At 42.7% G+C, this 27,967-nt stretch overlaps 2 protein-coding genes across 10 annotated transcripts in view; one reads left to right on the plus strand and one right to left on the minus strand.

Moving 5' to 3' along the window:
* The first annotated feature begins 464 nt into the window (after positions 1–464).
* MOCS2 (molybdenum cofactor synthesis 2) lies at positions 465–27,793 on the plus strand. Of its 9 annotated transcripts, none has more exons than XM_054187083.1 (5): positions 687–1,071; positions 4,774–4,909; positions 5,797–5,950; positions 7,415–7,538; positions 13,101–13,624. In XM_054187083.1, the coding sequence occupies exons 2-5, from the start codon at positions 4,789–4,791 to the stop codon at positions 13,248–13,250; spliced, it is 549 nt and encodes a 182-aa protein (XP_054043058.1). In that variant the 5' UTR covers positions 687–1,071; positions 4,774–4,788; the 3' UTR covers positions 13,251–13,624. The 9 variants fall into 9 exon arrangements, with proteins under 9 accessions (XP_054043062.1, XP_054043063.1, XP_054043064.1 ...); XM_054187085.1 differs by lacking the exons at positions 687–1,071; positions 13,101–13,624 and adding exons at positions 3,791–3,958; positions 27,665–27,793; XM_054187082.1 differs by lacking the exon at positions 687–1,071 and adding an exon at positions 3,791–3,958.
* ITGA2 (integrin subunit alpha 2) overlaps positions 14,644–27,967 on the minus strand; it is a 68,430-nt gene continuing 55,106 nt past the window's right edge. Inside the window, exons 24-30 of the mRNA XM_054187081.1 lie at positions 25,824–25,926; positions 24,886–24,996; positions 24,271–24,375; positions 23,262–23,375; positions 20,891–20,980; positions 17,344–17,460; positions 14,644–16,559 (exon numbers count right to left, since the gene is read on the minus strand). Coding sequence (XP_054043056.1) covers positions 16,470–16,559; positions 17,344–17,460; positions 20,891–20,980; positions 23,262–23,375; positions 24,271–24,375; positions 24,886–24,996; positions 25,824–25,926 — 730 coding nt within the window. The 3' untranslated portion in view covers positions 14,644–16,469. The remainder of the gene's footprint in view (positions 16,560–17,343; positions 17,461–20,890; positions 20,981–23,261; positions 23,376–24,270; positions 24,376–24,885; positions 24,997–25,823; positions 25,927–27,967) is intronic.

The raw sequence follows: 27,967 nt of genomic DNA on the forward strand, positions 1-27,967 counted from the left end.
CTGCTGGAGGCCTCCTGCAGTTGTCCACAGGGAGGAGAGTACCAAGGCGATCTCTGCACTGAAACAGGACCTATCCCAGAAATCCCAGATCAGCATGTTGATGGATTGCTGGCTTTTATGTGCTATGTTATACCTACTGTGTGCCCGTCCAGTGGAGGTATAATGCATGCAGGGCAACAGACATGTAATGTTTGCAATCATTTGCAATCCCCATGCACTCAGGACCGAGCCCACGGGATAATCTGGCTTTCAAGGTGCTGTCCCCAAAATGACAGGCTGCGTTTGAGGGGCAAAGCCAAGCCACGGCGTCCCACCCCCTGCTCCCCAGCACCTTCCAAGGGCCACCTCCCACCTCCGTTATCCATCTGTGCGGGGCAAGGACGCCGGAGCCGGGCTGCGCCACAGCGCTAGGCCCAGCCCGGCGTCACGGTCCCGGAGCCCGGCCTCACCGCTAGGCCCGGCCCGGCCTCGCCTAACACTGCGGAGCGGGGCCGGGCCGCGCTCCCGGCCTAGGCCGCAGGGGGCGGTCCGGGCTCGGCGCTTCTCCTCCGGGCGCAGGCGCCACCGTGAGCCCGCGGCGGAGGGCTGCCCGCCCCGGGGACGGCGGCTCCATGAGCTGCCAGGTAGGTGCAGCCTGGGGAGCGGGCCGCGGCTAGAGGCGAGACGGGGGCCGGGGCCGGGGGCGGCGGGGCTCTGTCACCCCCTCTCCTCGGCGGGCAGAGGCGCCGGGCGGCGGGAGCAGGACATGGATCCGCGCTTACTTACTCCCCTCGCCCTTTCCCCGCTCTCCTGACAAGCCGAGGCAGGAGGAAGGCGGCGGGGCTTGTCAGCGTGAAGCCAGGGAGCGCTTTTCCTAACGCTGGTTTGGTTTCGGTATTTTGCTGTGGGAGAAGTTAACGTTCCTTTCAGTCGGCCTCGCTCCCCTGACCGGCTTCTGTTCCGCGGGCAGGTCTCGGTGCTGTATTTCGCCCGCAGCGCGGAGCTGGCCGGGCTGCGCTGCGAGACCCTCCGGGTGCCACGGCAGGTCACCTCGCTGCAGCTCTGGGAGGAGATCGTCAGGGTTCACCCCAGGTATTCGGGGAAGCTGCTGCTGAGGGGTACAAAGCTTAACGGATTTGGGTGGTTTGGTTTTTTTTGCTGGGTTTTTTTGTGTTTGGTTTTTTTTTTATTATTATTTTTTGGTAAATACCCATTCAGCGTTTAGCATAGAGCTAGAACACGGATCAGTACTTCCACACCGTAAAAACAGTAATGTCACCTTCTTGTAACCTCCGGTGGGTATTTTGGCCAGTTGCAAGTGCTGTAGCTTTATGTACATGCAAGGAAAGACTAGCTCCAATAAACGCAGCCGAAAGCTGGGCCTCAGGGGTGGTGTGGGACATGTGGCCCCTTGTCCATGGGCCACAGTGAGGGAACCCTACTGCCCATGAAAGCTCCTGAGCTGTGTTACTGACCTGCGGAGAACGTGAGATGTCGTAAGGAGTGATCAAGCACAGGCAGGGCAGTAAATAAGAAATTCGTGATAATGTGCAGGTGTTTTCAGTTGCTTATCTTTAACTGCATTGTTAGCTGTTGTTCTGAGTTTATGGCACCCTCTGGAAGGCACGTCAGGAACCTTGCCTTAACCCTTACTTAGGAAATAGGCTCAGCCGCTTTCAACCCCCTCTGCTTGGAAAAAAACCGCACCACCATTAATTGCGTTTCATAGGCAGTCTTGTCCCAAGAGAGCACTGTGTGCTGTAAGGACCCATGCGGTGCTAGTGCTCTTTGGGGGTGTCAGCAGAAATCCCCCCTCAGGTTAAGGCTGAGGGAAGGTGCTCAGTCTTGTCAAGAATGAGCCTAATAGACAAAGGTGCAACACCGTTTTGGGGTGGGGAGTAAAAAAAAAAAGTAAGATATAACAGAGGTTGAGGTCCTCAGGATTTAGAGCTGAATGCACCGGAATTTCCATAACTTTGGACTTAGGTGCCAAAGTCTTCCTTTAGGCACCACCCTTCTTTATTAGATCTAGTCTCAAAGGCTATGGAAAAAATTAACTATTTAGCAAAGACATCTGTTTCCAAATGAGAAGCTCTACCCAAATGTTAGACAAGGGTCTTTTTTCTCACAGAGAATTGAGACCAAGTGTGTTATGGGGAAGGAAGCAGTAGGGAATGAGTGTATTTTCTGAATACTGTATATTCTGAAACCTCATAATACGAAGCAGGAGCAGCACCTTTGGTCAGTTTGCCATAGCTTGTCGACTTTGTCCTTTTGTGAATGATGACTTGGGGCAGTACATTTTGCATGTGCAGTTACTTCACAGTGGCCTTCTTGGAAAATACTTCTGTTCCTAGCTTTTCTGGAAAAACTCAACATAATTGTACGGCATTGACCACAGACTTCTATTCACATTGCTAATGGATATTCAAACTGCAGCTTGAGCGTACTTGACAGTGCTCCTCTGTTCCACCCATTTTCCCCAATGAATTAACTTGCAAGTGACATTAATTAAAGCCCATCCTTCTAATGGGCATTTCAGTTCCATGGTTGTGCTCAGTTCCTCAGTGGTTTGCTTTACTTTCATACGGTCCCTCCCTTCAGTCTGTCCTCTGAGTCAGTGCTACTGTGTTTTGCTCAGCCTCTGCCTTGCCTACTTTTGTCTGTCTGGCTGGTAGGAAATAAGACGATTTTTACTTGTACCCTTTTGGCGTGCCTACTTGTTTCTAGGCAGTACGGCCCTGTCTCTGACAGATTTTGTAGTCTGAAACAATAACAGTTATCATGCCTGCACCTTCTAAAGTAAAATGTTGGCATTCTTCTTCTGCTGTCTTACTGGTGTTGCCCTCATACTCACTGTGTGATTGCACTTAGTCATGAAGGCGACTCCCTGCCTCATGGTAACCAGAGCTGTGGACTCTGACAGCAACACCTCACAGATTTGAAATCCAAAAATATATACAAGATCTGCCAGAAAACCTATTTTATCTACCCTCTTAGTTCTGTTGCTACTCCTTATCAATAGCAAATTTCAGATGTGTAAGTACAAAAGACCCAAAGCCTCATATACTGTGAGGTTACACAACAAAAGCAACTCTGACCACTGAATCTTCATGAGATCTCAGGAACAGCATCCCGCAATGCTTCTTGCCATGGAAGAAAATTGCTCCAGTCCAGCCAGACTGAATCGGGGAACATTTCCTTCTCATCCCAAATTGGATAGTTGCTGCCCTCTTGAGTTACCTACTTGTTTGTTAGAAGCTGCTAAAGTGGGTCTGGTATACATTGGTTCAGCCTAATGTAGGCCTATGACAAAACCAATTCCTGACTTCTGAAAATTATACTGAGTTTGTTTCTCCTTAGCCACCAGAAGAAAATCCAAGAGTAGGAGATGGGTTTTTGTTGAGTTTTTGAAAGTGTATTGGAAGCAGAGTTGCGTAAGTCTCAGTGGTATTTACCTCAGCTGCCCTAGACTGTGCACCAGTTTGTTGTTTAATGAAATCTCATGGTTAAATGCAAACACTCTATTTAGAAACCTATTTGTGCTCCTGCCAATCCCCCTCAGGCTTGCTGTCATCCGGGATCAAGTGGTTTTTGCTGTTCGGCAGGAGTACGTGCTTCTTGGAGATCAGCTCCTGGTCCTGCAGCCTGGAGACGAGGTTGCCATTATCCCACCAATTAGTGGAGGCTGAATCTGCCCGGGTTCTGTTAGGTAGGTATCACTTCTTCCTCCATTTCCTATGGAGTGCCATCCTGTGCTAAAATATCTCACGGATTCTGTATGATGTTCCTATAATCTTTTTTTGTTTAGGTCCAGACATGGGATTGCAGTTCTCTTCCTCCACCCTGACAGTCTTTTGAGAGAGCATAACTTGTGTTTCCTGGTGGAGAGAGCCATTGTGCTGACCTGAAAGCATAAGCTGGTGCACTAATAAATGATTAACACGTATGCAGTAAATGGAAGAAAATTGTCAGAGAGGTCAGGCATTGTTTTGAATTTGGGGTTTGGGTCTTTTTATTCTTTTGTAGTTGTTTCTGTCTGCCAGTAGATACCCAGCTTGCCTAAATAAGATAATAATGAAAAACCTCCTACCACTTTTTAACAGAAAAAGAATTGACTGCTGCTTAACAAAAACTTTTATTTGTTTTGTTGCGGTCAAAGGAACAGGTGTCCTTAGAATAGCTTAATTTCTTTGCATGCTTTCAGATGCCAGTCTGTGTATTTATTACAGCTTGTTCTATTTCTGCTTCTCAAAATACTTCTTTTCCTCCTCATTCTTAGATGAATTGATGACTGGTTTCTACTCAGAGAAACTGAAACAGACTGATACTATGAGGACGTGAATGTCCTGGAGAGCATATTAAACTTTAGGATTAGAACTCCAATACGTGTTTACTAGAAATCTCCTTTTTAAACTGAGTTTGATTTCAGGATAAGATAGGGAGGAGGGGCTGACTGTCTTATCACAGATACACAAGCACAGTGGTCCATGCTGTTGATTGTACTGTTAAACTGGGGCCTCAGTCTAGTTCTACTTTTGTCCTACTAGACCAGACTTTCCTACCAGGAAGGAACCTATATGCATCAAAAACAGGGTCATTGCTTGATACTTGCAGTTAATATTCTCTCAGCAAGTCTACTGAGAAATTAATTTGTCATGGAGACTGGTCTCTTGTGGTGAGGAAGTAGATGGTGCACGCTTTCTGCACAAATTGGGGCATCAGCACTGGCTAAAAAGCAGTTGGCCAATGCTAGTATTGCCAAAACCAACAACAGCGTCTGTTTGGTTTCAGCTTTTCTAGTGAGCTATGGATGAAAGCGAAGATGTGCCAAAAGATTTTATCAAGCTCAAGTCTGAAAAGCTCTCTGTAGATGAAGTGTCAGAGCTGGTCGTTTCACCATACTGTGGGGCAGTGTCTGTGTTCATTGGTGAGTTTAATATTTCTGAGCTGGATCTCTGGGTGTGTTCATAGTCTAGTAAATGGAACCTAGATTGTCCACACCCCAAACTCCTGCTTCTCAAATAAATAAATTCCTGGGCTGAACCCAGGATGTTTAGAAAACACATTCTCAACTATTTAGAACAAGACGATGGCAGCTCTTAAGCAGTTGCACTGGGACAAAGTGGTGAGAAGCTTCCGTGCTGGTGTGCCTATCCTAGGGCTGAACGGAACAGCAGCTTTGGAGTACAGGGCTCCTTGGGAGCTATTGTCCCAGACCCTTGGACACAGCTTGTTCAAGGTGGGAAGTGGGATGTTGTAGCTATGCAAGTCACAGGTCCACACCTGTATGAAAGCTTCTGCAACTCAGATCTTGGTTGAAAGTAAAATACTGTTTTACCCCTGGGCTGGTGAAGGTCAAGACTGATAGATGTGTCCCGTTGCTTAACATACATGGTACAGATCTTGAAACCCCTTTGTGCTTAAGCCTGAGTGCTCCTAGGCTCCTAAATACTGACCTAATACACTTAAACGTTGCATGGATAAATGCAATAATAGCATCCTAGCAGTTACCACAGAAGATGTCCCAGGCTTGAGCATTACAGACTGCAGACTTATATAATGTGTAAACTAAATTCTTCCTTGTATATTAAAGATTTCTCTTGTTCGAAGAATCTCTTTACACAGCCGTGATTAGGGGAGGTCATTTATATTTGCACAGTGCTGACCTTGACCATCGCAGGAGATCCTGAGTTTTACTCAGTATTTATCTATAATATGTTATTATATAATAAATATATAACACAAATGTTATAAATATATAATATATTTATTTGTTTACTCAGTACTTTTGATTGATAAATCATTTGTGTTTAGGTACTACAAGAAATAATTTTGAAGGGAAAAAAGTGATTCACTTAGAATATGAAGCATATACTTCAATGGCAGAGTCTGAAATAAAGAAAATCTGCAGAGATGTTAGACAGAAGTGGCCAACAATCAAACACATTGCAGTGCACCATAGGCTTGGGTATGTATGGCCAGACCTCATCCTTCTGCAAGTGGAATATTAATCCATGTCTGGTGCATGGCTGTGCTTACATAGTTGCTGGATGTGCAGGAGTCTTTATAAATCGTAAAACTGTAATGCAGCAAAGCTGTCTACAGGATCAAGCTCTTTCTGCGGAGCTGTTTCAGAAATCATCTTTTCAAAAATGTGTGTATTGGTAGTGTTTGCTGAGTCCATATTTACCCTGCAGGATCCTTGGTGCTGGTGTGATGGTTCAAAAGTGGGGAGAAGGGACTGAGATTTCCTTTCAGGGAAGTGGTGCCTATTGGTTTATTTTGTTGGTTTTTTTTAAAGACGTGAAGTTGGCAGCACTTTCTTTTTTCTTCTCTCTTCCATTGAGGTACTGCAGAATGTTCTTATTGTCAGATTTAAGTCAAATTATGTCATAGGGAACCTGAAAGCTTAGACTATGGGGAGGGGACAGACATGGTAATTGCCCAGGCATGCCTGCCAGAGAACTTCCTGTTGTTCCTTTAATCTTGGATAAGCATTTTCTGTTGGGTTCCAAACATGGAATACAAGTGTCTAACATACTCTTGAGCCTTCATGGTTCATCAGATTTCTCACTGAAACTAGCAGGATTTGCAGAGTCTGTTGCAAATGCCTGTTTCCTTTTCTCTCAGCAAGAAGGAACTTAGGGAGGTGATCGCAAACAGTAGCATTAGCTCTGAGGGGTAATTTCCTTAGATTTCCTCTATAGTCAACAGAGAGCGTGATTCTCTTGAGGGCAGCTCAGAGCATTAAGCTTAGATATTTCCTATGAACTGTTTGCCAGAGTAGTCTTAGTACAGAGGGAGGGTTTGGGAGGCAGCTTTTGGGAATACTACCCTTGTGAAGAGCAAAACAAAACCTTGTGCTACTCTGTTAAGTTTGGAAAATAACATACCAAACAGGAAAAACTTCATTATTTGAAATCAGAATTTGTCAAAAATTTCGTTTAATTGCAAAATCTGCATAGTTTGAGGGACTTAGTTTCTTCTTTCACAAATTTTTGTGTAAACTGAGATGATTTCTTAGGTTTTCAGATAAGAACTGGCTGTTCCTAACTTCTTATTGTTCGTTATTAAGCCAGCTTCCAGTGAGTTTCCTATGCATTGTTGCAAGTTAGCCATTTTCCCCTCTTAATTCCATAGACTTTATTTTAAAAAAAAAAAATAAAAAAGAAAAAGAATGGAAGAAAAAAGCCTATGTCTGGTGGGTTTATTTATTCTAAAGCATGGAATTCTCACATCTGGTACTGATTTTGGTTGTGGTTTTTTTCTTCTAAAAAGTGTATAATCTTTTGGACATGGCTTGACACTTGCTCAGTATGAATGAGTCAGGAGAGCGTGTGGCCAGAATACTGACGTGACATGGCCACAAATTTTGGGTGCTCTTGATGTTAAGCATTAGCTAAAGCTGCTGTTTTTCCTCTTCTCTCCCTAGTGTGGTTCCAATAACTGAAGCAAGTGTAATTATTGCAGTGTCCTCTCCGCACAGAGCAGAATCCCTTGAAGCTGTAGCGTACTGCATCAATACCTTGAAAGCATCTGTCCCAATATGGAAAAAGGTATGTTTGGGGAGAAAATTGATTTTAGACCTGTGCCAGAGTCTTAGATAGCTGGGCTAAATAAGGGAAGGAGCTGAAGCATTATGGGCAGCAGTTGCTCCTCATGGGATGCCAACGTCTAGGACCAGTGAGTTTCCTCTAATGCAGGCAGCCTCATCTGTGGCAGGTAGGGCTCCTGGAAGGCCCTCCCTTGCCTGTACCATCCAGCTCCTCTTCCTTTTAATGCCATCCTGAGGTCAAAGTGAAGGAACCCTGAGCTCTCCACTTTCGAGTGGCAAAACTCAGTTCTGCACAGGCTTGCGGAAGAACTTTGAGTCAGCTTTGCTTTGGACAGCATTGCAGTTTGCAAGTAAAGTGGCATTTCTTGTCTTTCCGTTTTCCCCTCATCCCCGTGGCCTTGAGAAATCACAAAGCATTAAGCAACAGCACACAATGAAGGGAAGAGCAGAGGTCCCAAAGCTAGTATGGGCACACAACAATGTGTGGAGAGACCAGCCCGGCTCTAGGAAGAGCCTTATTGCATAACCACAGTGTTGCATGTGAGTAATGAGCGTTACCTCTGCCTTCTCTCCCAGGCAGAACTTGGCATGTGCTAACAGTGATGTTCTCCACCTTCCTCCCCTTTTCTGGCACCTTTTTCAGGAGATTGGAGTTCTGTGGTCTCAAAAACAGTAATCAAGGGCTCTAAGCCCTGCTGAATTTGCTGCTTGTGACTGGGCTGCTGCTGGGTAGTCCAGTCTGTCCTGAAGATCTAACATTTACTGTATTTTGTCTATTGTTGTCACTTTTATTTTTTTAATATTGCCATTTTGTATACATTTAAATACACTCTTAAAAATGATGGTACAGTAGGTTAACGTGGCAACATGTGAAAGGGCAGTTTCAGATACAAGTGCTCTGTACTCTACAGCTTTTTACATCATTTCTTATAGATCTCTTCGTGAAATGACTTCAGTATAGATGGGCCCTTCTAAATTTAATGGGGCTCAGCCCAGGGTTCAGCATCTGCCCACATATAAGTCAGTGTGTTCTAAGGGTGCTGGCCTTTCTTCTGTTTGCCAGCCAAGTGCTGTGTAGTCCTGTTGTGATCAGTAAATAATAGCAGGATGGCTGTTGAGTTGTTTGGCCTGGCTTGTGGCTGTATGTAGCAGACTCACACAATATTTCCCATTCTTTGTTTATATTTGCAGGAGATTTATGAGGACGAATATTCTTGGAAAGAAAACAAGGAATGCTTTTGGGCAAATTCAAAAAAATAACTGTACTCTTTTAAAAATAAAGTGTTACTGTTCCTAATGAGCACATTGGTTTAGCTTTGAGTTGTTTTTACAGAGAACCTATATGTCTTTAAGAAGTTGTAATAGACACTTCAATCTGAATAATTTAATTATGACTGAATGAAATGAATGAGCAGTAATTAGGGTTTTTAAGTGTTCTTGACTCTTCTTTTAAATAATCTCTCTGTGCATTTTAGCATGGAGTCTGTTTTTAAAACAATCTTCCCTAAAATTGTTGGTTGTAAGGTGTTTAGTCCTCTGTGATAAATACTGCTTTAATGCCTTTGCACTGGTAGTGTGTGTTCACTGTCTGCATGGGAGGTCGCAACAGGACAATTGAAGTTTTTTAATCTTGAAAACGTCCTGAGTAGCTTAATTTTACATGACTAGAATCAGTTTGCAAGCTTTATGCCATTTTGGCATTCTTGTGACATGAAAGCTACTTGAAGTAGATTAAACATTTTGGTACAAACAGAGAAGAAAATATAAACTATACCCCAGAGTTACTAACTTTTTAGTAGTGGTTATGTTCCAGTAGCTGTGTGTCACAGAAACACTTCTGTGTAGCTGATATTACAAGTCCATTGCATTAAAAAAATATGGACAGACCTTGATTCAAAATTACATCTAATACTCTACCAGCAACAAACTTGCATTAGCAATAACACGCAAACCTGTAACTACTTAATGATGTCTAGATGTGATTAATTTTGAAGGAGCTTTTTTTGGCTGTGTAATTGTATGGTGCTGCATAAAAAAAACCCCAGCTATTATTACAAAATAGACAACCATAAGTTTAATTAGTTTTAGTAGTTTGACTTAAGACATGTTATGATTCAAAGTTATCAAAATGGATTAGTTTTTCAAAGGAAAGTGAGTCTCGTGAACTTTTTGCAGTTTATGTATGCATTGATATTCACATTTATTATTTTAATATCATTTTTCTCTTATTAGTGTTTTGAAACCTAATTAAAGAAGAAGACTGATATAGTATGCCTGTGCTTACACTTGAAACAATGGGCCTCTCATCTGAGAAAGATCATTTTATTTGTATTATTGTACTGTGCCATCATGGTGTTTAGATGCTAAGAGCTCAAAGTCCCATTATGTATGGCATTCTTACTAATGCTGAGAGGCAGTTTTATCTGGCCATCATTATCAAAGTAGACCAGATAGATATAAAGGAAGGGAAATAAGGTAAAGAAAAGTAAAATTATTTGCTCAAGTTTATATATTATTACATCACACAACACTTAAGCCTCAGCTGTATAATCCATTTCATTGTGTCTGCGGTAAAAATCTACAAACGGCTGCTAGCTGCGCAAAATAAAATGAAAAAAATAGGCGATAATCTGTTTCCCCCCCAGTGATCTCAATCAGATACATAGTGATGGTTACTGTATCTGTGTTAAGTTAACCCCAGTGAAACACACAACTTCAGGCAGAAGCATGGTCAAATTTATGAACTTACTGGTGCGCTTTTCTCGGTGGAAGTGCGTGAGTGCTTCCTCTGCAGGACAGCAGTTGCTCCTTGCGTGCTTACATGTAGGCAGCCTCCAAACCGTGTGGGCCCTACTATCTAGGCAGAACTGATCAAGTTCAAGGTTGAGTTATCCTTTGCTCTGGAGGTTGGAGAGAAGCCCTCTGCTATTTGAATGTCACTTTCACCAGGAATTGTACAGAATCCTGAGTACAGATCATTTCCTCTGTCAAATGATTCTTTTTGTTTTTAGAAAAGAAAGAAGTACACAAACTTTCCCATTTTTGGTGTTCAGTTTTCCACGTTCATGTTTGCTGTTACCATGCAACTAATTAGAGTATTAATTTCTCAAAAATAAATGGGTAGCTTGCTTTGTAGCGGATGGTTTATGAATGAATGAAGTAAAGCCTGTGCGGTGCTTGTGTGCTGGTGCTGTGCTCTGATACAGAAAAGTATTGGTATTTACAACAGTTAAATCATACTTGGGGCCCTGTGATGAGGGAAAATTCCTGTGTGGCATTAGTGCCTCCCTAGCACTGCAGCCTCCTGCAGGATTTCTCCAGGGTGACCTTAAGTGCACCTTCCCCATCAGCAATGCAGCTGGGAAGGAGGGTGCAGAAAAGAAGAGAAAGAATAATTGTGTACTTCCCCACAGTGACTAGGAACAATGAATGGAAGAGATGTTGTACTGAGTCACAGCTGAGTGTTACAATGTGTGTACGCTGCCATGGTCAAAACAATGAAATGTCATTTTGTGTCCCTAGCTGTGCGTGAGGCAAGTACTGCTTTGTTCTGGAACAATGATGTATCACTCTTGTGTAACTTTGGGTTCTTCAGCTGGCATCTAAAAGCGAAATGGAAATGCCCTTAGGAGGGATGATGTGCATAATTAGAGGTAAAATGTATCTCACTGAAATTTAAGTCTATACTCCGGGCTTGGTATTCCGGCTCCCCCTGTAGGGCTACCCTCTCTGTTAGGGAGATATTAACCTAAGAGGACAAATTACTCTGTTCTAAGATAGCTGCCTAAGGCTATGTCTGGAGTGACCCAGAAGTGCTTCCAAATTTCCAGGCCAGGGGATGAATCACAGCTGTGTTTGTCAGGGAAAGATGTGGCTACACATGTCCTGGTTTCCACACATGCAGGGACTAGGCTGCTGGATGAGGGCTACCTTGTGTTCTGGTGAGGTCCATGAGTGGGATGATAGGCACCTGCAGATCAATAGACACTGCTGTCCTGGCTTCCTGGGACAAGTCCAGCGGTTTCTCTGCCTTGGCTGTAGGGGAGTGTATTCCCACCCCTCCCCGGCTCTTCCAGCTGTGTCACAGTGTGCTGCAGAGGTGGTGTCTCCAGGTACAAACAGATGTTCCCGGGAACAGCTGCCGCAAACCAGAGGGTCATCCTGTGAATCCTGTAGAGATCTGCCAGACAAGGAGCGTTTGTGGAAGGGCAAAAATTTGTCCTGAAAAATGTCTCGGTCTTGGCTGGCAACATTTGAATGCACTGATGCCTTTGTCTGGCAGAACGTCCATATAGCAGCCTTGCTTAATTTTAGGAGTTTGCATTCCCGATTTTCATCTTTCGTTCTGCTTTGTTCTCAAGAGAAGGCGAGCCCGACGCGCACTATGCAAACAGTAACCGATGGATGGCCATGCAGTAGCCGGGGGCGGCGGGGATCGTGCTGTGAGGAGCCGCCCCAGGAGGTGGCAGCCGAGAGACGGCTGTGCGTCCCGCCTGCCCCGCCGCTGGCTCGGCCGGCAAACACGGGCCATCGCTCCCGGTGTCCTTCTTGAAAGCGCCGCTGTCGCTCTCGGGCATGAAGCTTTATTTTGCTCAGCGTTAAACTAGAGGTTTTGGGCTTTTCTCTCAGCTCGCTTTTCCCGCAGCTGTTCCAAGGAATTTGCAATTTTCTAGACTAATGCATTCATTTGCTCCATCAAAAACATTAAAAAAAAAAATAAATCCCTGCTAAAACTAATTTTTAACAAAGTGATATCGTCTGTGACAGCAAGACAGTGCTATCCCCCAGTCCCCCCAAAAGCTCTGAAAATTCAGTGTAGAGCTCTTTGATTGACTGTCCTGTGGAGATACTTGAAGAAAGAGAATTGAGAATAAGCTGCTGTCTATAAATCAGCAGTTTCTTTGAGTACCTTAGACCTGTTTTTTAAAAACAAACCAACCATACAATTTGATTTCATCGTTAGAAAAATTAGCATCCTGATGTATCTGTATAGCAGTTGTTAAAAGTTCCAATTTGACTATTTTAAGAGGCAAATACAATTTAAAAACTGCTAGTATGCGAAAGCCTGTGAGTGCCTATGAATAACCGATCATAAATGACGGCAGAAAGGTTGACTTAAAAGATAGGACTCAACTTTTCTGAGGCTGTGAAAATTATGTATATTTTATTACCTTTAAAGGCCATAAAACATTGAGGGAATTAGCTATAGGTTCTGAGATGCATTTTCGTACCTTTGTTTTTTTTAGTCTTTAATTTGCAAGCTTTTGTTGTACCTCAGTTTTGGCTATAAAGGGCAATACATGCAAGTCAGTATATGAGGAATCTGGCTTTCAATTCTGCAGAACTCTGAGACCTGGTGAAAGGTGTAGTTTTGTGCCTTAAGATTACAATAATCTGACTCTGTATTACAGAAGTGTTAAAGTTGGTAGCCTGAATGCTGTTGTGCCATTGTTAAAAGTATGGAGGAGTTGAAAGTGGGGAAAAAAAAGGAAGCTCTGTGAAAGTGGTTAATTTTCAGATGGTTACTGCCATGACTGTCTTCCTATTGTCTTTCTATTCACAGGCAAGTTCCTCCCTCTCTTCCTTTCCCACCATGCTCCTGCTGAAATATTGCATTGTGCTTTTCCGACACATGGTGAGGAGTAGCCAGAGCTGCTGTCAGGAGGTGCTACTGCTGACCAATTCTGTACATAGTATAAAGTGCAGGGCATGAGACCGGCAGAATACAGTGTAATTTTAGATGCCAGTGATGATAACCCCACGTTTATAGGAAGACCTGACCATGGTAAGGTTTTAACACCAACTATTCAACCAGAGCTATCCAAAGATAGATATTTTGCACTAACGTGAACTGAATTCCAGCACACTATAGATCACCAGTAGCGTTATACTCATGACTATAACCTACAAGACTTCGAGTGCAGCTTCTTTGTGTACCCACATCTTTGTGTACCCACATTCCCTTAGAGTTTTCACTGTGTGTGTCTGGAACAAAGACATATTTGGCCCCGTTTTATGAAGGCCTTTTTCAGTAGCATTTCTTCTCTTTAGGGTGCTGTTTAAAAATAAATGATCCTGTGTTCAGCAGTATTGTTTTTATTGTAGTAACGCTGTTAGGCCCTCAGGCAGGCACCACAGTGATACAGTCCCTGCTCCCATAGAGCTTACATGCTAGCTTTCAGAAGTCAGTTTGATTATAAACTCTCTTGTACATCCAAAATCTATACATAGGCTCATATGAAACTAACTCCGATTTTGGACTTGATTCTAGTACTTCAAGAAGTCAGCAGCTAGATTTCAAGACCATAATCAGATATAACTTGAGTTTGCCAAAGATACTCCTGACTTCTCTTGCTGCAAGCACAAACAGAAGCACATGCTGAAGCTCAACATTTCAGAATATTATTTCACCTGTAACGTGCTGTTTTGAAAAGTAAAACTAAAAAAAAAAACACATCCCCTTGCGCATAATACAAAATATACATAATATTTCCAGCATTATTTGCGGCTGTGCCAACTTAAAAGTGCAATAAACTCACCCATTACAAAAACTGAATTAGCCATTTAAGTATTAATTATAGAAGAAAAATAAACTAGTAACTTGAAGTGGTTAGGATACAAAAACCTTACCCATTGCTATGCCTTCCTTTTATTTTGGGAAAAAGTAATATGTCCAGGCACGGGGGAAAATTCTGTTGTCTGGGACAAAATAAAACCCAGAATTGAATCATTGCTACCTAATTAATAAACTGTTAAATCCCCAAAGAAGTTGTATGTCAGATATTGACCTGTACCTCCCACTGAAGGTGACAGAAGGAAATCTGGCTGAATGCCTAAATTTCCCTTGCAAGCAGCACCAGAAATGGAAGATGCTGCCATCTGCTGCATTGTGAAATTCCCCCTCTGGCCTGGAGTGCATGACCCTGGTTATGTGCGAGCTTCCCACACATATGGGTGTAGGGTTTTGTTTTCTTCCTCGCAAGTTTATACAAGAATGGAGGCAGACATATTTTTATCTTTACTTTCAGAGCATTTGCCCTCAGGATTTATAATTACAAGTCAGGAGCTTATTCTTTAGCTTTATGCAATTGCTACTTTTTTTCCCCCCCCCACTTTTTAAAGAACTGTTTTGGTCGCAAACTCAGCTGATGGCAACAATCTTGTTTGACAGTTGAGATCAGAATCTGGATTGTTTTTCAGAATGTTAAAGGAAAACTCCACCCCAAAACATAACATTTCATAGATACAAAATAAATCCAAAACACATATAAAACTACACTGAGCACAGTCCAGCTGTCACTGCAAATGAAGCTGTTATTTGCCAAAGAGATGATTGGCTCCTGACTGATTAAAAAAGACAGTAAAACTTTCAAATGTGCTCAAGCGTAGTTTTTGAAGAGTCTCCTTCAGAAAATAATCTGAAAGGTGCCTAAGCATAATTACAGTCTAGCTTTGGGGGAAAGAAAACATGTTTTACTCTTCAAGTAAATCACCTTGAGTTGGAAACAATCTCACTTGCATGGCATGACCACACACGCATCGTCTCTCACCATTGATTATGAGCATAACTGCCAGCCATGAGAGAGAAAGGCAGCCAAAAGGCCACGTCCCCTGACTTTTACCAGTCTTACAGCTTGGGCCTTTTTAAGACTGAGCTTTCATTAAAACCAGGCAGCATAACAGCATGTGATAAACTTGAGGTGTGTAACCAACACAAAGTCACCCAAGTGTTGTGCTCAGAGCTTCTTCCAGAGCACTACAGTACTTTTTACTGTACAAAACATAAGTTAACTTCATCAAGACACGAACACGTGGGACCAAATATAATGTGACAGATAAGGAGGTCATACTGAACTTTGGTCTCCTGGAGGCACTGAGATGCTGAAGAAACAAGTGCAGTAAACAACTTAACAGAGCTTAGATCTTCACTATCCCCTGGCCTAATGTGCATACTTCCTCAGTCATCATCCCCTTAAGATCACTTCATGCTCTTAGTCTTGCAAAATCTTTCAGTACAGAATTAAAGGCAAGATCTTGATCATCTTCCCTATTTCCATGAGAAGCCAAACTGACACCAGAGGGACTGCAAGCACAAAATGCAGTGTAACGGTAGTGGTAGTGCTTCCCAAGATAAGATTTGAGAAGCAATCCTAACATTGCAGAGAGCATGCTGTGATTATGAAATTAATATTTTCTTCTCAGAGGGAAAGTATGCAGAAGGCAGTTACACACACCATTTGGTAATATTTCCCCTAAACAATATACTTCAGTAATTTAGTTGTGACCTTAGTGCAAGGAATATAGTGAACTTTTGGAACAGTTTGCCCACCCAGTTGTCCTGTAGCACCCAGACAGGCATCTTTATACACAGTTCCCACTTTATAGATTAGTTAAGACAAAGGTTTGCTGGTGCAAATTATTTCTCTAAAACAATAAGGATGGAGCTAGTCAATGAAGAAATGAGTTTTCTTCCCCCAGTCTGGAAACAGTATTCACCACACATTCATCATCAACTTAATAGAAAATGTCCTTTACACATATGGTACTTGTCAACTGAATTATGAACTGATGCTGTTCCACAATAATCTGAAATAAATTGCTCTGTTTCACCCTGCAGTGGATCAGGAGAAGGGTTGCTGGCACAATATGTTACTGTAAACTCCGGACCTGCCAGTTCTAAGGGCTAAGTCTGTTTGAAAGGAAAAAATTTACAAGAAAAGGCACTATAAATCATTTTTGAAAAAACCAAACTGTCCTGCAGTTACTCTTATAATAGAGTAGAATCTGTAAAATATTTTCATCTATAAAAAGACACTTTCATTAAAAATGTTTAAATGTTACTAAGCTTTAAGGCACTCCAGCTGAAGAACCGACTGGATCACTACTGTTGGTGGCTCAGATCTCCTCTCTTTATCCACGTAACTCATCTTTTTCAGTCTTTGTCCTTTGTGAGTTCTGTAATTTCATCGACATCTTCTATATCCTGTGTCATTTTCTCATACTGTCTCTTGAAGAAGCCAAGCTGTGAGAAGCATTAAAATAACACCAGATCACAGTCAGTCATCGATAATTACATTTCTCAGCTAAGCTAAATAGCGTGATGGAAGAAATGCACGTGTGCATGCACACACACACACACAGAGTGTTTTATTTACAGACAATTTGTAACTCTAAAATGGAAGGAGCTGGGCCTTAAATTTCTGCCTGGTGCAACTAAATGACAAAACATTTAGCTTAGTAGCCAGTTGTCCCCCTGCCAAGATACAGGCATCTCCATGCTGCCTTGGTGTGCCAAGGAGCCCTTCAAGCACTAATGCCTTGGCACATAGAAAAACTTTTCTCTCCTCTTCATATAGGTATCCTTTGCAAATGACTTTTTGCCCTCGCCCTGCTCTGTTCTCCTTTTGTCTGTTCAGTGTACATCCTCTCCCTCCTTGCTTATAATCCCCAGCCTTGCCTACTGGGAATACCATGGGAGTTCAGAGCCCTGCTGGGGAATTATGGAAGAAGGCAGGCAGTGTCAAAAGGAAAAACAGTAAATGCCACAGCCCTGGTTTTGAACCATTGGAAACTCTTTTATCATCTCCGTGTTGCCAATTTCTGTAGGGACCCATTTCAGAACTTTAATCTTTGAAGTCCTTCTAAATGCTCCCATCAAGGGCGCAGTGCCAATGCAGTATTATTCATGCCACCAAACTGCATGTGTAGTTTTGTTCAGCTCCAGAGAAGAGAGATTCCAAAGAAAATAGCCCAAACGTGTTTATACTTTTCTGCTTCTCTTTTTAAGAATATAAACACCTACTTACTTTCCACAAAACTGCAACCAATACTAACAGCAAGAGGAGTCCAGCCAATATACTGCCGATCACAACACCAACTGGTATTTCAGCTTTCTCATCCGGCTTGATTATTGTAACTGGGATCTGAAAGCAGAGAGATTGTGCGTTAGGGGTTAATGTTAACTGCATATAAAGTAGGATTTTTAAACTAATTACTTCACAAATCAAGAATAGCTGGACTGCACACATTCCAGGATCAATGACTGGAACACACCATGCAATTGCAGCCCTTTCACTGGTGCCCGCAGGTACCTGGTTGCACCACCGTGGCACACGGCAGTGCTAGCTAAGGATTAGAGGCCCTCACCACTCTTGGCCGTACAGAACAGCCACAGAAGCAATCTCTTTCTGCCAGCTTCCTGCCTCTCCAGCAACAGGAGGTCTTTCAGAGTTGTTCCCATGGTGCATGGACACACCATCATCACTAGGTAATAAACCAGACATGCTTACATGCAGGCAGGCAACAGCCTGGTGTAGAGCCCCATCTGCTCAAAACAGACTTCTGCTGCATCAGCTGGAGGAGAACTACTTCCAACCGAGTGCTGTCAGAGCCTGTTATCTGTGATGGGCAGCTGTAGGAGGCAATACTAATCATGGAGGCCAGACAGCACCATGCGCTCGCTGCGGCTGCTGAAATTTCTCCCTGCCTGCTGAGCAGGTACCTCCGTCTCCTTTGCCTGCTGTTTCTACCTGCTGGGAAACCACTAACAACTTGTTAAATCTTCTCATGTTAGCTGCGCAAATTTGCTGTAAGATGTATGGGTCAAACAGGAGTGTTTCTAGCACACCTATGCTTCCTGAACTACAGCCAATACCCGAGAGCTCCCAGAACAGCATACAGTGTCTGGAAGTTAGTTTTCAGGTGATACCCCATCTAGTTGGATTGGGTATACCAACTATATAGTTATGTATAACATAGTTGCTCAGGGCGACATTGCTGCAGTATTTATGAACTGTCAAATCTTTGGATTTAATCTTGGAACAACATGCATTTAGCATGAAGGTTTTTTCCTTCCTGAAACACGGTAAAAGAATTCACGTTGGTTTACTTTCTCAGGGTTGCTTGCTCAGTGCATTTGTCTGGTGTAATTTAATCTTAAGCTTTCTGGGAAACTTGCACTGGACTGACATGTCAGTGATTTAAGTCATTTCTGCTGGAAGGCTCCAGTGTTGTGCTAGGTGTGGCTGTGTGTATTCATTTCACTGAGGCAGGCTGGCTTTGCCTATTTTCTAACCGAATGGCCATAATGATGGTTATAGCAGGTTAACATTCAGTCCTCCAGCTGGCAGTCCTTTACAAATGGAAAAAATCTGAAAGCTTTTACGCAAAGATACCTAAGCAGCTTCCCCACATAGCATCACAAGGCAATATTAATTCATTTGGCTACACAGCAACCCAGCTCATCCAAACTAAAGAGCCAATCTCATATGTAAGTGCCATTTGCCTAGTAATGCTTTCTCCATTAGATTAACAGTGAAGTGGCACTGTTGGAGAGGCAAATAAATGCCTAAGAACAAGTATCTTCCCTGAAGTCAAACTGTGGTCAGTAAGACACCACAGCTGGGATTCACCTTATCTAGATTCACCTCATCTATATCTACAGTATAGCTCCTTGGCTTCCAGTGGAGAAATATGGTCTTTTTTAGGGCCTATGTATTTTCAGAATCATCTTTAAGATGAGATGAATTGCATTTAAGAAATACCTACTGTTTTCTATGGATTAGGGTTTATAGAAGGGCTAACTCTGATGTGGATGACTAATGTAGATATTAAGTTAAGTTGCACGAATCCTACCACCCTCGTCTAAAATAACAGGGTAAGTAGGGAAATAGACTCAAATTGCTTCTGCACTGTCCTATTCCCAACAAAGTGTGAAGGGCAAAGACTGGGTATATCACTGATGGCCTGCCAAGAAGCGTATGCAGTGCTGGGTACTGACTCCATCACTGATGCGTCAAAGGAAACCATCTGCCCTAGGGAGAGTGTACCTCTACCAGCCGGCACATTTTCCAAGACTTCTCACAGGGCAAGAGACTGTAAGCCTCACCAAAAGCCACCGTGTTTCTTCAGAGCCCCGTGGATAACTTTCAGGGTCCGTTCAGCCACTGCCTTGGAGCTGCAAAGTCCCAGGTGCAGATGTGTCAATGGCTGGCTGAGGGATTACCTTTTATTTGTCAACTGACTTAATCAAGTAATTTGAATAATTAAATTCTTGTTCTCCTGAAATCACCAACAGAACTGTTGGTAATGTAAATTTGGCAGTATCATGCTCCAACTGTGAAAAAATACCCTGTAACACATGGTTTATGAGCTACCTAAAAGCCTGTGCTATTAATTGGAATATTTGTATTGTGTATTAACGACTTCCATCTTCTAGCAGAAATAATACTGTGCCACAAAGCTGAGGCACTCAGCACACTTCAAATATAAGCACGTAATTATTCTACAAAAACATGGCACTATTTCCAGAAGTACACATACATTGCCTTTGCTTCTTCAGACACTGGAGGTTTATTTATTTAGAGGTTCTTCAGAAGAACTGAAGTGACCCATGAGAAAGCAATAACAAAAAATAGTCCTGAATTATGGTCTTATTTTCAGATTGAGACAGATTAATCGATAACTGCCTTCGTACATATTTAAGTGAATTTTCCATTGGCTGTGAATGGGCTATGCTACACATTCTCACAGATATTTGATTCCCTTACTAACTTGCATTTTGGTCTTCAATGGCTTTGGTTATTTTTATGGATAAAACAGGCTGGTAAATCCTGTAAAAATAAATCTAAACTTAGTATTGCAAATGGAAGAGTGTTCCCCCCTAGACAGGCCAAGTGAACAAGGTATATTTTTATTACAACAGCATCACAGCGCAAATACATTCAAGTGATGTTTATGTTTGTATATACCAGATGGCGACCTTGGGAGAAGGATTCTACACTAATAAAGAGGTGGAGTCTTTTCTTGAGATTAGCTGTGGCCATATCGTCCATGTGACAGCCATTCCAAATGCAAAAACCACTCCACGATATTTTAGAAATGAGATTACATTTACTGGAGACCTGTGCCAAACATCTGTCTACAAACATCAAACCAAATACACTTACAGAAGTGAGACTATAAATCAGACTTGCAAAAATGTTTCCCAGAGCTTGTTTATCTACAACAATTAGTTCCATTGCAGAAGTCAGTCCAAATTTTGATCTTTTCATGAGCAGGAAGCTGAACAAATTTCCTGAGTTTCTAGCTGAGTTTTACTGATAGTTCTACAATCTATTTCAGGTACACAGATTTTAAATAAGTCTGGTTTATATAGCAGTTGGCTGAAATGAGAACATTTTAGTAACTTAAGGGAGGTTGTATAGAGCCAGGATACATTAGTTCAACATAATCAAATATCATTAGAGTTTGTAATTTGCTATGTATTCCTAAAGGACACTGGAAATTATATCTTATTACTTTAATACAGTTAAAGATGGAGAAGTTGAAAAAGTATACTTATCTATCACTTACAGTTAGGGTATTCTCTCCAATTATAAATAACTCAGGGTTATGCGTATCGATTTTTGCCTCTGCAGAGAGTTGTAGCGTCTGGAAAGTTAACTGAAAGAGAAGATTAAAAAAAAAAAAAACTACTGAAAAGCTCTATTATATGGCAAATTGATTAGAACATAAACATCCTAAAATAATTCTCTTGCTTTGAAATGAGGATTTTAGAACCAGAAAAGAATCACAGTATTAAGAAAATTAAAACAATCTTGTTATTTGTCCCAAGCTAACATGTCTATGAAAGTAATAATGTATCAGTAATCCAGACTTAATTTTGCTGTTCTTATTAGCAATGAAACTGGACAACTGGCCCTTTTTCCTTGAACTGATAGTTCAAGCAAAACAGAAGAATTTGATTATATATCCATTTTTATAATTATTTCAAAGCTGTCACTGCTGCTAGTAGGGTAGACATGGGAGGAAAAATAACTGTGAGAAAGGGAGAAATAGCTCAGCAACAAAAGACAGACAGGGATGTACCTCTGGCCTTTGAAAGAGATGGAAACTGGATGTTCTTTCCCTTTTTTCCCCCTCCCCTCTATCCAATGCTTCTGTTTTTCCCCATTTATTTTTTTCCTATCGCTATCTGTTCCTCTCCACTGCTCAAATCCTGACACCGCCCCCTCAGCTTAAACAAAAATGACAAAAATCTTGAGCCAAGTCCCATTTGAAAAGGGTCCTTGTGCCAGATCCCAGTTCCCCCTGCGCATGTGTGGAGAGGCAGAGGAGGGTGGCTGTGCAGACACTGCCAGCTCACTGATGCTCTTCTCCCCACGCGGCGGGCACGGAGAGCCCCCTTTCCGACAGCACCACCGGGAACGGCCTCATGGGAGCACAGGAGCACTTGCCAGCTGTGCTCAATGCAATGCCTGCTCTGTCATTCCGCCTCCTCAGCCACTTCTCTGTGGCGGGGCCAGGTCTGTGGGCTTGACACAGGGAATGTGAGCATCCATGGGTCCGCAGCAGCTGATGCACACCGAATTGGCTGTCCCTGCAGCATGCAGTTATTGCGTGCCTGCACTGTGTCCATCTGCCGAAGTGGTCTGTCCTGCCCTCCTAGATGTTTAGAAACCTGCCTGAGCACTATTCAAAACACCTTGTTAATTCCTGAACACATCTTTCTTTGCTTTGCTTAGCAGGTACCAGCAAGCCTGCTATGCCCTTCTTGGATGATGGCTGATTGCCACTAAATAAAAAGGTTGATTATGTGCATTACTGAGTGCTTGAAAGACTATTTACACTGAACATTGACAATCAAATAGAGAATAACAAAACGGGAGATGAGAGGAAAACTGTGACTCTTTCCTTCTCATCGCCCAGTGGTAAACAAATTATTTCCACTCACTTTCTTGCAAGGGTAGCAACCTTTTGTTCAGGTCTCCACCTTCTGCGTACCTGACAGCACTAACAAGTGGTCTTGACCCAGCTGATTTGAAAAATACAAACTTTAAAGGCAGACAGATGCTTTCCTTCACACGCTTGCATAAGTATATTACATTATCAACCTGACCTTTTCCTTTTAAGACCCGAATGCTAAAGCGGACAACAGCCCTGCTGTTAAATGTCAATACCTGCCATAAGACTCGCCAGACAAACTAAGGAGACTGCGTCATGTTCCTGACACTGTAGGCAAACTGAGGACTCCAAGACAGTTTGGTTGGTTGCCTAGCTAAGAAGCAAACACGGTCTCATTTCAAAAGTCTGGTAATTCATGATGAGTTATACCCTGGAGGACACACGGCGATTTAAAGTGGGAAAGTCAAAATATTATTGATAGATATTTTTAAGCATCCTGTAGGTCTTTAAGCAAGGACTGTTTCCTTGACACTAACTGTAATAAAAACAAAAGTTCAATTAAAAAATTTTTCCACACCTTTTCTAACAAATATAACTGGCAGCACTAACAGGCTTTTGTTATTTTGATGTTACCTAAAATGATCACTATGTAGGCTGTGTGTTCAAAAGCTAAAAGCAACATTATTTTCCAGGCTATGATGATACTGTATTCTGCTGTCCTATGTTGAGTTTTGTGGAAACTGTAGCTCCCCTCAAATTAATTTAACAGATGCAGAAAATGCTTTTTTCGGCTGCGAAGATTGCATTATCACAGCATTTTCTTAGGTTTTGTGCTGGACTGAAGGTTATCAGCTTCATTTTGCAGCCTTACAACTTACTTACAGGTTCAAGTTTTCAATCTGGAAAAACACACACAGCAATGTAAAGTCAAGAAAGATCTTTCTAGATTGAAAGGTCTCTTTACTGAACTTTGAGAAATATCAGGAGTTAGGCAATATTTGAGTATTGGATCCTTCATGAAGACGCAGCTGATACTCACAGCAGCAAAGGTTCCGTTCCAGATTCGGGTGGACACGTTCACAAAGTACTCTCCCTTCAGCATAACGTCTTCCAGTTTGCATGAGATGGTACTGCACTTCACATTCTTACAGTTCTTCCAGGGGAAACAGCAAGAAGAAGCAACACGCATGGATTAAACATAAACTTTAATAAATGTTCTTTTAACGTCCAGATTTTTTGCCCTTGCCCTTTCCATTCTGTGCATACAAATTTGATGCTTGCAGGCTGTGAAGAACCTTTTCTTTTATCTAAGGCAGATGCAGTATGCATGAGAATCATAGAATAGAATCATGGAATGGTTTAGGTTGGAAGGGACCTTAAAGATCACCTAGTTTCAACCCCCCTGTCATGGGCAGGGACACCTCCCACTAGACCAGGCTGCTCAAAGCCCCATCCAGCCTGGCCTTGAACATCTCCAGGGATGGGACATCCACAGCTTCCCTGGGCGACCTGTTCCAGTGCCTCACCACCCTCACAGGAAAGAATTTGTTCCTGATATCCAATCTAAATCTCCCCTCTTTCAGTTTGAAACTGTTACCCCTCATCCTATCAATACACTCCCTGATCAAGGGTCCCTCCCCATCTCTCCTGTAGGCTCCCTTTAGGTACTGGAAGGCCGCTATAAGGTCTCCTCAGAGCCTTCTCTTCTCCAGGCTGAACAACCCCAACTCTCTCAGCCTGTCTTCATAGGAGAGGTGCTCCAGCCCTCTGATCATCTTCGTGGCCCTCTGGTGGACTTGCTCGAACAGGCCCATGTCCTTCTTGTGCTGAGGACTCCAGAGCTGGACATAGTACTCCCGGTGGGGTCTCACCAGACAGAGCAGAGGGGCAGAATCTCCTCCCTCGACCTGCTGCCCATGCTTCTTTTGATGCATCCCAGGATGCAGTTGGCACCCCACCACAGCTGTCCCCACAGCTACAGCAGTGGGCTGATAAGGATCAGCCCTGCGCCCCTGTCCTGCGGTACTGCAGCCCTGAGTCTTACTCACCAGTTCTTTGGAAGCTCTGAAGTTCTCTTTCGTGAAAGATGCAGTATAAGGTCTTTTCCCTATTTGCAGTGGGTTTATCTGAGCTTGACAAGTAACACCTCTGGCCTAGGAAAGATGGCAGGAATGAAACTGGATGACATCATACTTGTGAGTTTATAGTCATCGTAACATATATTTCTGGGATGAGATGGTGGCTGTGCAAGGCTAGACTGTGAATTATATAGCACTGCATACCTAGGAAACTGAGACTGTATATGGTTTTGTTCAGAATTAAATGGCTCTTACAGTAATTTTTTTCCCCCTAGACTGACCTGAAGGCTTTGTCCCAATCTAAAAATTCCACTTTTCCTAAAACCTTCCCAGGAACTTGGAGAAGGACCCAGCTGAAGAATTCCAGAGACATATGAAAAGTCAGTTACAGATAATCCACATCTACCAAATAATAGTCTAGTGTACTGCTGACATTGTGGTCCTCCCCCTTCCCTTTATGAGGAAGGGACAAGGAAAAAGGACATAGATTCTCTGAGTGTCAGCCACATTGTGAGTGAGATAATTGATATTTATGGTACTGATTAAACCCCAAAACACAGCAGTTGTTGTAATTCTGTTCTTCACCTGATCTGTGGTGACTGCAGTTATGTACATCAGCGGGTTGTCTTTACTGGTCAATTCTGGAAGATAGATTTTTACAGATGCCATCTTTACTGGAATATTTCCTGTTGTTATCTGCAAAGCCAATAACTCACAATTAATTCAGGTATCTATACTTACATATGCGCAAATTATTTGGTATAGCAAGAAAATCAGAAATCATGTACGAGTATGGAAGAATTAGACTCCTTTTGCATCAGTGTTTTTTGTACTAAGACACCTACCAGGGTAGTAATTACATTAAGCCAATAGTAAAGTAGAAAGTGTACTGTATAGCTTCAGGTCCCTGTCTGTTTCCTTAGCAAAACTGCTATTAACTGCATGAAATATGTTTTGAAAAGCAAATATTCTGCCACAGCCAATAAGCCTGTTACTTAGTCCTTTAGAGTAGCAGTTACAGGAATGTAAATGGAATATAATTTAAGTCTCTTCCACGTTGCATAGCTGGATCTCAGTTTTTCTGAGTTATGTAGTAAATGCTGTGATCTGGCTAGTTCTTGCATCTGGTTTGAGCACTTAACCCTTGCCAAACTTCAAGTTTCAAAGTCCAAGCCTGCAAAGACTTGTTTTCCTTTATCAAGTTGGCAGCAGACAAATAGCTCTGTGAAAAAACAGTATAAATTGGCCTAAAGTTAAGCATTAACTATCTTCTAAATATGTAAACAGCGCAGGACCAATCCCTCTCCCATTCTACTTGTGCAGTAAGTGCAAATTTAATATTTAACCTCAAAAAGACTGTAAGCATTTATCACCTAGCTATTTGCAAATTTTTTTTTCTTAATTGCCTGGTTCAAAAGCAGCAAAATCAGACAGTGAAATCAGGAATGTTTTTTCAACTACGTTTTGGGACCAGGCTACAGGAGGAGGTAAGGCAGCTTCTCGAACCAGAAACATTTACTAACCTTAACCGAGAAGTTGAATGCAGGGCCAATATCTTCAAAATTATTCACGATGGAAGGAATGTTATGACCAGAGTATACTTCATAGAAGTTGATGTTGGCAAGCCTAGTTAACAACCATAAAACAATACATTTCAATTTGGCAGCTGCTTTGAAAACATATGTTACTGGATGTGTCTTCATGAAACGGGTCAGAAGTACAGTGAGAGGAAAAATCAGTCACTTGTACTGCTGTTTGAATTTTACAAAGTTGGTTAGGAAAACACACAGTGTACTGAAGCCCAGACCTGGAGTGAGGACGTGAAGCAAAGACAGGAAGGCTGCGTGAGATGCAGGCTCTGGCTCAGCCTCCTGCACCCTGTGGTGTTTCAGTGCCATACTGCAAACTCCCTTCCTGGCCACAAACTTCGACTTTCAGCTTTGCAGTGGTCTCCCTCCTCCAAAAGGGCCCCCAGTTGTCCCCCTTGGTACATCTATAACAGCAAATACGAACAGACTCTGAGGGAGATCCTGGGCCCTAATGCCACAGGCAGGCTTGTTTTCACACTGCCTGGGTGTGGAGACACACACAGCATCCTGCTCATGTGCATGGTACATACCACGTAGCCCTCTGTCTCCTCCGGGCCATTTTCTTTAATATTTATGGGTTTCAAAATTTCCAAAGTAACATGAGGGTTGCTGCAGCCCACCACAGCATGAAATTACAGGTGTGTGATGGAAGGATGCGGTGCAAGGGCCTGTGGATGCTTGAGGGGCTCAGCCAGCTGGGGCCACGCTCAAAGACAATGAAAGCATCCATGTGTAGTGCACCGCATCCCTCTGCTACCTGGGAGCAGCTCCTCTGACGAACGACCCCAGAACTGTGTCTACTTTTCATCTTATCTTTCATTAGGAGGCTAATTTGAGCAGTCAAAAAGCAAACAGGGGAGTGAGTTAACAAGGGGCAGGGGCTATCGTGATTCCTACATCAGCTTTTCCATTAGCACAAGGTGCAAATCCATCCTCTTTACCAGTGCTGCTCTCCCCATTTAATCTGAGTAACATTTATGTGTACAATCCCAAATTAACACGTGCAGTCTCACAGAGGTGCTTCCTCATCAGTTGTGCTCCTCCATTCTGCATTGTGGATCCTTTTCCATCCTCCATACTTCCTCCCGTGGGCCCTTTCCTTGAAGGGCCTCCTCAGAAGGACTCCTAGGAAAACCCGTGTGATGCCCTTTCTGCTTCCTTATTGCTCAAATCTCCAAACCTTCCAGGATGCACAGTGTCAGCTTCCTGTCCTTGCAGGAGTCACTGGTAAGACTGATTCCCACCTCTTCTCCCGGAGGTTTATTTATATCAGGTTTTTAGGTTATATTGTTAGGTTATATTATTTATAGTAGGAGATTTTCCCTAGAAAGCCTTCACTTCAGCAAGACAACACTTTTTTCTCAACCCCTGTATTTTAAGAGGTTGCTCCTTGGCTATATTACCTGCCTCAGAAGGAACTACCTCCAGACAAATATTTCCTAAGTGGGAGAGTATAAAAATGAGCTAACTCCAAGGCAGGCATTTAAAATTGTACCTTGGCTTAATGTGTACTTCCTTTAGTTATTTTAAATTGATTCATCTCCAAGAATAACTAATCCTTTTCTGGCAGCAGGGATTCCTTCATGCCTTGACTTGCATGTGAAATTGCATTTTCTTATACTCAGGAGATGCACCTGAATTCAAACCCCTATTTTTCCTTGAGTAACTCTTTTATAGACTCCATGCCCAGCCTTTTCTGAAGCATTGAGTTTCTGTTAATATTTCTCAGCTAATTAAATTTGCTGATTCAAGTTTGCACCATCTCAATTTCCTAGGAGGCTGCTGAAGTTGCTGTGCTACCCACCGAGTCAGATGCTCCTGTGGTCTCTGTGCCGATGCTAACTTTAGGAACAAATATTCTGTTTCTGCTGACGTCTCATGTGAGCTGAAAGAACTTGCATCGCTGACTCAAATGCTTCTCCGCAATTGAAATAACCTGAAAAATTCTGCACAACTCCAAAATTGGTGCACCTAGCTGCAGTGAATGCAGGACCTCCCAATATTATGAAGCTGCTGCTGCAAAGCAGGTTATTATTATGGCTTCTGTGCTGTGGCCCCTATTCCAGCTCAGGTGATAC

The sequence above is a fragment of the Rissa tridactyla genome, chromosome Z (genome assembly GCF_028500815.1).
Source record: "Rissa tridactyla isolate bRisTri1 chromosome Z, bRisTri1.patW.cur.20221130, whole genome shotgun sequence".
Classification (NCBI taxonomy): Eukaryota; Metazoa; Chordata; class Aves; order Charadriiformes; family Laridae; genus Rissa; species Rissa tridactyla.

What these genes read in the sequence shown, in the direction of transcription:
- MOCS2 (XM_054187083.1), top strand. Translation starts at nt 4,789, where the DNA reads ATGGATGAAAGCGAAGATGTGCCAAAAGATTTTATCAAGCTCAAGTCT. An exon ending in GGCAGTGTCTGTGTTCATTG is followed by an intron (nt 4,910 to 5,796) that starts GTGAGTTTAATA and finishes ATTTGTGTTTAG; the next exon opens with GTACTACAAGAAATAATTTT. An exon ending in GCAGTGCACCATAGGCTTGG is followed by an intron (nt 5,951 to 7,414) that starts GTATGTATGGCC and finishes TTCTCTCCCTAG; the next exon opens with TGTGGTTCCAATAACTGAAG.